Below are 8,683 nucleotides of genomic sequence, written 5' to 3'. Positions count from 1 at the left end.
GATCTATACACAGGTCATGCAGCTCTTCTGTATGCACTCCCGGATAGGGCTAACAGCTCGCGCCGATTGGCAGACGCGCCGAAAGCTGTGGCACAACTGCATGCCGCCATTTCGAATCTGAATGCAGCATCGACGAGTCTAAATACCAAATCTGATCTCGCGTTGTTGTGCCAGAATCCTGCCAATACCTATCAACAGAGATATTGTGCAAATACGATTAATCTGCGCCCACACGGCGTCTCCAAGATTAAGGCATAATTGAAAACGTGTCGTATTCGCATGAAAAGTTCATGTGAACAGTGTCGAAACCCAATAATGATTTTCAATGCAGCAGTTAGTACTTCAATGTTTAAATTTTCAATGCGCATCTCTTTGGTCGCGAGAGTCCAAAGATCGAATGTAGCACCTCTTTTGCCAGTTACCGGATGGGATGGGCTGAAGTTTTTATGTTGAGGTACTTTTACTTTGTGTTGCTAATGCATAAATGAAATTCGTGTCGGGCAGCCGCAAATTCTTGGCCAACTTCGCAGATAGCACGATTGCACTTGGCAACTTCAGTATTGAGCGCCGGTGGCCCCAATTTTTATAGGAACATGTTGTTTACAGCGCAAACGATTACTTTGAGTTTGTTATATTTGATCATTAAAATTTGATGGCATGTACAGAATTGGCAAATTCGTAGGGGGGTCTTCTTCAGTAAGAGCACCAGTGGTACCATAAGGAAGCGTTTCAGCGAGCATTCAAATGGTCCAACTACCCGTAACGGAATGTCCATTAGATAAGTATCATTTCCTATAAGAATAATAATAAATATATATCAAATAAATAAAGACTTCGGGAAATAAATAAAGACTTTCGTATTATCGTCTTTATTAATTATTTACCTTACTCGTTCCAAAATCTCCAAACTTAATAATATTGATGCAATGAGACATTGGCCCTATTGATTGTTGATTTAATTGTAACTGGACCTTTAGTTATTCGTGCGGTTTGTTAATCGTCTTTTTGGTATAGTAAGTCTGTGTCGATCGCGCCGTTACGTAGTAGCCTGATTTATTATCGGTTTTATTTTTGTCATCTTAGTAATACCTGGACTACCTCGAAGTCAATCATTAAAATTAACTGAAAATCTAGAGCGGCAATGTCCTTTGCGTTCGATACATTCACGCAGCAACGGCTAGTCGTAAAACGTTACAGCCTTGAGTGGATTACGCCGACTTAATTATCGCTTGCATGCTTAATTGCGAAGAAGTGCTTTGTAGCTCCTAACCACAGTGACAAGCATTCGATGTTTTCAGTATCTTCTCCCGTACTAAGTGCATACAGGAAAGTCTAAATAACTGTACGAGAAGCATTATTTATAATCTTTGCATAATTTCTCATCTTCAAGCTTTGTCGTTCATAGAGCCTTCTGCGCGTCTCTCTCTTTAATAGGATTGCAATAAATTAAGCAGTCAGAAGAACAGACGTTTTTGGTCAGCTAATATTGGCGAGTGCCCTCTTTCGAGTTATAGCTGTCGTGTCGCCTTAGCGTTAGCAATATTGTTGAGTATTAGAGGGAGAAAAACAGCTTTTCGTTGATGATTTGTGTATTTTCATGCAGTAAGTTGCTTACTATTTATTGCGTGCTTATGCGAAGTCATGAATGCATCATGGCAAGATGCAATCGCCCGATGCCAGACAATTTGAAGCTCTGTAAACAGGGTATCAGTTCCATTCATAATGTCTCCAGTACACTGCGATTGGACGTACTACTGTTAGTCATACTCGTCCTTAGCGCTAATAGATTGATGATGTAACTTTTCTGTTAACACTACGTCAAACACGTGACGCTATATTTTTTCTAAGATTTTTCCCAATCAAAACGACAAAAGTTGGATGTACTTTTTAATACATTGTCATACAAGTAGGAATTTTTTGAAACATTGACTTGAAAAGCGGGATAGCGTCATGTGAGATAATGAAGGTCGAATCACTGAAAAGAAATTATATTCACGGCAACGTCATAGAAACATGACCGACAATGCCATTTGCCGATCATAATAGTTAACAGCTCCATCTGTTGTTTACAGACCAAGCTGTGAGTCTACAGCGGATGTTCCCATGGACAAGAAATTCTAAGACGCAAGCATCTTTTTCATAAGATTGATTTCCTATTGCCGTGAAAGCAATTACCACGCTTGTCCACCACCAAAAAATTGGCCACTTTGTTAACCACTTGTCAATTCTCTTCGTTTCGACGTTGTAATGTTGACACTCTTCTCCTTTGCACTCTTGGCACTATCCATTGCTGTACCCGCGCATGCATCAAACCGATTCCCTATCATCCTGGTCCATGGATTCACCGGATGGGGTCGCGACGAGCTTAACGGTTTTCGCTATTGGGGCGGACTCCAGGGAGACTTTGAAACCAAGCTCAACGATCAAGGATACACTGTCTACACTGCTGCCGTTGGTCCCTTTTCCAGCAATTGGGATCGTGCATGTGAGCTTTATGCTGTTATTAAAGGCGGTCAAGTCGACTACGGCCAGATACACTCGACGACTTACAATCATTTTCGCTTTGGACGCAACTACACCGGATTGTATCCCCAGTGGGGCACAACCAACTCAGATGGCTCCATCAACAAGGTCCACCTTGTAGGGCACAGCATGGGTGGCCAGACCATTCGAATGCTCGCTCAAATGCTTGCTTATGGCACCACTGGTGCTCCCACTGTAGAGGACCGGTTGTCCCATCCGCTATTCAAAGGAGGAAAGAAATGGGTGCACTCGATCACGACCATTTCAACGCCCAATCAAGGCACGACCTTGAGTGATGGCTTCTCGGTGATTGGAAACAGTGTCAAGAACCTCGCTGCAGGTTTGGCGAATGTCATGGGTCTTGTCGGAGATAGTGTCTCATTGATATACGATGCCAAAATGGACCAGTGGGGCATTTCTCCGAAAAAGTCGAACGAATCTATTTCATTGTATCTGGACCGTGTCTTTTCAAGCCCCATCTTTGCTCGAGGCTTCCGCGACATCAGTCTCTGGAGCTTATCTACCGGTGGGGCCAAAGAGGAGGCGGCGTGGGTAACAACGCTTAGTGATGTATATTACTATAGTTATAGCAATGTGGACACGTTTGAGACCCTCGACATTCTCCTGCGAAAAGTTTCATTGCCGAATCTTTTCACTATGTCGCTTCCATTGCGCCCCTTTGGTTTTTTTCTAGGTGGACGGTACACATCGGATCAGCTCCGCCTACCAACTGCGTGGCAACCCAATGACGGGGTTGTTAATACAATTTCAATGGCTAATGACGGAATTGGAACGAGCGTCCCTTTCAGTGGAATCTCACTACCTGGAAAGTGGAACGAAATGCCTCAACTTCAACGATTGGACCACCTCGCAATCATCGGTGTGACTATCCGCTCGCAAGTACTAGATCTATACACAGGTCATGCAGCTCTTCTGTATGCACTCCCGGATAGGGCTAACAGCTCGCGCCGATTGGCAGACGCGCCGAAAGCTGTGGCACAGCTGCATGCCGCCATTTCGAATCTGAATGCAGCATCGACGAGTCTAAATACCAAATCTGATCTCGCGTTGTTGTGCCAGAATCCTGTCAACACCTATCAACAGAGATATTGTGCAAATACGGTAAAATCTGCGCCCACACAGCGTCTCCAAGTTTAAGACATAATTGGAAACGCGTCGTATTCGCAAGAAAAGTTCATGTTAACAGTGTCGAAACCCAATAATGACTTTTTAATGCAGTCGTTAAAATTAAGCTTTCAAATGCTCTTCTTACGTTAAAATTAAGCTTTCAAAGGCTCTTTTTTTGTCGCGAGTGAATGCAAAGTGCAAAGACCGATTGCAGCTAGTTAAAGACTTAAATGGCTGGCTAAGTGCCGCTGCCTTTAAACTGGTTAGAGGCTGCCATAATCAGCCAGTCGACGGCACTATTGGGAGGTAGCAGAGCATTCGAGTTTGCCATGTGTCTTGTGCAAGGCTTGCCGCTGACTCTCGAATGCGTGAAGGACAATGCTCCAGCTCAATCTCTCACGGTTTTCAAATTTTATCTAAAACTTCTACTTGAAAGTATTTCGACGGAACGAAGTGCGCCTTAATATAACAGAATCTTGATTTTGTTTAGGACCGGGCGAGTAACAGTCGCTATATCCAGCATTTATCATTTTTGAATCGTAATTGGCGCTTAGAAATCACTTACAGCTCTTCCGGCCTTAAGGTCCTTCCACAATCGTCGTCTTACCTTAATGCTTAAGCTCTTATGAATTCCTGTCACAAAAGATCCCTAGGTTTACAGGTTCAGCAAAACATTCTCGTCAATTTAAAAGCTAACAATTTCCTTGCTATTGCAATACAAAATGCACAATTTTTATTCAAATTTGTCATGAAAAACTTAAACGTAAGACTTTGAACCGCCATGATCACAACACTCATCCTCGGAGACGATTCCAGGAATCAGCTTCGAGCATCTTGGCGCAGTAGCTCTGTTTACGCGCGTCTGTCGCATTCTGACACAACAACGCGAGATCAGCTTTTGTCTTTACGCTCATCGTAGCTTGAGACAAATCCTTCATGGCAGCATCGAGCTGTGCAACTGCTTCAGGTTCGGTGGTCAATTGGCGCGAGGGGATGACTCTCGTCGGCAGTGCATCTAAAAGCGCTGCATGGACTTTGTACAAAGTCAGCACTTGCGTGTGGAGGGTCACTCCAACGATCGCAAGGTGGTCTAGTCGATTTACTTGAGGCATCATGTGCCACCTTCCAAGTGCTGACGTGCCTGTGAATACGATGCTAGGTCCGACTCCGTCCGACGCCATTGATATTGTATTGACAATGCCATCATTAGGCTGCCAGTCCGTCGAAAGCTGGAGCTGATCGGTTGTATAGCGACTTCCAATAAAAGCGCTAAATGGTCGCAATGGTAGCAACATGGTCACGAGATTAGGCCGGGATATTTTGCGTAGGAGAATGTCTAGTGATTCAAATGTATCTAACGTGCTATAGCTATAGTAATACACATCACTAAGCGTTGTTACCCACGTTGCCTCCTCTTTGGCCCCACTGGTAGATAAGCTCCAGAGACTGATGTCGCGAAACCCTCGAGCAAAGATGGGGCTTGAAAAGACACGGTCCAGATATTCTGGAATGGGTTCATTCCACTCTTTTGGAGATATACCCCAATGTTCCAACTTGGCATCGTAAATCATGGAGCCACTATCTCCAAGGAGACCTACGACATTTAAAAGACCTACAAAGAGGTTCTTGACATTGTTTCCAATCACCGAGATGCCATCACCCAAGGTCGTGCCTTGATTGGGCGTTGAAATCGTCGTGATCGAGTGGACCCATTTCTTTCCTCCTTTGAACAGTGGATGGGACAACGGGTCCTCTACAGTGGGAGCACCAGTGGTACCAAAAGCAAGCATTTGAGCGAGCATTCGAATGGTTTGGCCACCCATGCTGTGCCCTACAAGGTGGACCTTGTTGATGGAGCCATCTGAGTTGGCTGTACCCCACTGGGGATACAATCCAGTATAGTTGCGTCCATAGCGAAAATGGTTGTAAGTTGTCGAGTGTATCTGGCCATAGTCGACTTGGCCGCCTTTAATGATAGCATAGAGCTCACACGCACGATCCCAATTGCTCGAAAAGGGACCAACGGCAGCAGTGTAGACCGTGTAACCTTGACCTTTGAGCTCTGTTTCAAAGTCACCCTGGATTCCGCCCCAATAGCGAAAACCATTGAGTTCGTCGCGACCCCATCCAAGAAACCCATTGACCAAAATGAGTGGAAATTGGTTACTTGCGTTCGTAGGAAGCGCTACGGCAAGAACTAGTACCACGAGATGCAGTAGTATCGTCATGAATGAACAAAGAATTGAAAAGTGTGAAGCTTCTCGACGGACGTCGATGTCAAAAATGAATTTTCTGCTGCCTTTCGACTCCTTTTCTGCAAATGCAGCCTATCTATTTCTTCGAATTGGAAACCAATTTATACACAAACACACGCTTAAAGGGTGCATCAAGCTTCAAATCGTAACCTAAGGAACTATTATGGCCTTGACGCGATCCCAATCAAAAACCATCCGGACATTTTCTCCGTTTTTTTGTAAAGAAATTGTGACCAGAAAGACACTTGAAGACACATGACAATTCCCTTGCATTAATAATTCATGATTTGATGGCTTTCAAGCGAAAGAAATTATTCCAATTTTGCCTTTCAGAATTTATTAAGGTAGCGATCAGACATCAAGCAACTTGTGGTCTCTGCAGCGTGTCATTATTTTTGCAATTCGCGACGAAAACAACTTGAACGCCAAAACACTTGGTTGAAGTTCTGGTGTGAACTTGCTTACCTGATGCAACGTGGGACGTCCGGCCGGGTACTTTCATACTGTGTAGGACGGTACGCGAGCTAATAAGCTTTAAAAAATTGTCGACAAAGGTGTCATGGGCGCAGAGGATATCCGGTTTTGTATTTATTTTAAGCAAGCGTGGTGTCAGAGCTGACTCAAATACTTATGTTATAGTGGAATGGCAGTATTTATACTTTATGTCGCAAAAAATCATGTGGCGGGCAAAAAAAATCTTGAGCATCTTCGTAAATAGCACAATTGCATTTGGCAACTTCAACCGTCCTTTCTAATTACATTGAATTTGTTTAGGATAGCATGATGCACGAAGATGCGCAATAAATTTGATGGCCCTAGAACCAAAAAAAAATCACTGCTCTTCAATGCTTCTGCTCTTTTCTCGTGTACGCACGAGAAATTATGCATTTTACGTGTTACCGTAAGTTTGGAGTGAGCCTTCACTTTTATAACAGGGAGTCGCATTACCGTATACGAAATTATCTCCTAGCCCATTACATAATTATTATTACCACAGGAGGAAGAATAAAGAATATTATCGTTATTAATAATATTGTCAGTATTATTAAAGTATAAGGTAAGATTTTATATTTTTAACAATAGATAAAGTTCAGTTTCCATTTTCGATCGTAAGTGAGGTGAGCAATCCTAAGGTTTGCGTTTCGATCGGTGAGAGTACTTAGCCTTTCAAAGGTATGACTCTAGAGTTTTAGTTGCCACTTGGTTTATCTGAACCACTGAATTCCATTAACTAGAATTCGTTCAGCTTGACAAGCTTTAAAAGACTCATTGTGTTGTTATACCTATTAGTTCTGTAAAACTCAGTGACTCTTTGAGTTTAATTTTTTTCCTTTAACTTAATATAAGAGGTAGCTTCGCGACAGAACCCGTCACGCAGGTTGTCTTTGTTTTCATGTTGATTAAGCGTAACTATATCGCCCTACGTACAGTGTCACCCCAAAATCACATTCTTAGGTTTTTTTGTCGTGTTGAATATTAGTTCCAAAAAGATATTCTAGACCCTATATATCACTGTGATGATAAAGATCCCACATTGTTTTATTCTGTAGAAATGTAGCCATGTATATAGCCACTACGCTACCTGCTTACATACTTGAGACATGGACAAGGTTCTCCCTGTAACGGGGCACACATTGTGTAACGGGCCAAAGTTGCCCTAATGTTACACAGTCCCCGGTAAGTACACTTGGTGTACTTAAGGGGATGGTCAATTACTAAATAATAGTAATTAGACCCAACACCTGGGTGTAGTGCACATTTGTGACCAACCCTTGTGGATGTGATGCACATGGGTGTATTAACGTTAGAAGGGATGACGCCTATCGTCATCTGTGATGACGGCTAGCGTCATCCGTTACGCGAGGTATCTAGAAAGATACGCTCGCATTACATATTAAGTGTTTTCTATAGAGATATCATTTTATTTGGTAAAAATAGGTATTTGCATTTAATTCTATTAAATATAAATCAGTCTGAAAACTACTTCCTACTTGGTAAGTGCGCACGAGGAGACGGATTACCGCTCCCGTGACGACACTTAACTAGAGTACTTAGTGTGTTGGGTGAGGTCGCTTGCGCGCCCACCACAACTACCTCACTGCACGCAAGAAAAGCAGGTTAAACGCCTCGTCGTTGTGCTAGGGTGTGTGTCTAAGTAGAGCGTGGCCACATTACGACGTGCCCGCTTACGCTTGGTAGCACTTGGATTCCTTCCCACGAGCAGCATCTCTGCGTGTGTACACGATGCTGAGCCTCAATATTGATTGGGCTCATTCGCCACCTCTCCAAATATCATCGGAAGATGGCAGAGCACTTGGCGCAGGGACTTGGTGAACAAGTCCTGGCCGGGCTCATGGGCAATCCTCCTGAGCAACATGTAGCTCAGTTGGAGCAGTTTGATTTTTTTTTCGTGGTCGAACAGTGGAGAACCGCGTCCGAGGTACAGAGCCAGAGACGGACAATTAGAAACGATTCGCTGTTCAAGACTGGGATGCCTTAAGAGACAGTCCGTTCTTGAGGTTCTGTGAAAACATCGTGATGTGTTCCCAGAATAAGTGCCGAGCCGCTTACCAGCAGATAGGGGCATCGGGCACGAGATAGACCTCGAACCTGGCACCAAGTATTGTGTGACCAGGCAATGGCCGTTGCCGAAAGAACAAGTCGATTATATCGATGCGTTCTTCGACAAGCGAGCCATGGCGGGACATGTGCGTGAGAGCAAATCGCCTCACTGCAGCCCGACCTTTTGTGTGTAAAGCCACATGTGGATGGTTCGT

At 43.8% G+C, this 8,683-nt stretch overlaps 1 protein-coding gene across 1 annotated transcript; it reads right to left on the bottom strand.

The window, feature by feature from the left end:
- Positions 1–4,445: 4,445 nt before the first annotated feature.
- On the bottom strand, positions 4,446–5,879 carry CCR75_007582 (uncharacterized protein; the record flags this gene model as incomplete). The annotated part of the gene is made up of 1 exon (XM_067965640.1): positions 4,446–5,879. One exon carries the CDS (start codon positions 5,877–5,879, stop codon positions 4,446–4,448), a length of 1,434 nt encoding a protein of 477 aa, XP_067817593.1.
- Between the last annotated feature and the right edge of the window lie 2,804 nt (positions 5,880–8,683).

Source organism: Bremia lactucae, linkage group LG7, assembly GCF_004359215.1.
Source record: "Bremia lactucae strain SF5 linkage group LG7, whole genome shotgun sequence".
Taxonomy (NCBI): domain Eukaryota; phylum Oomycota; class Peronosporomycetes; order Peronosporales; family Peronosporaceae; genus Bremia; species Bremia lactucae.
Note: the sequence above shows the minus strand (reverse complement) of the source record. Positions and strands in the feature narration are given on the sequence as shown.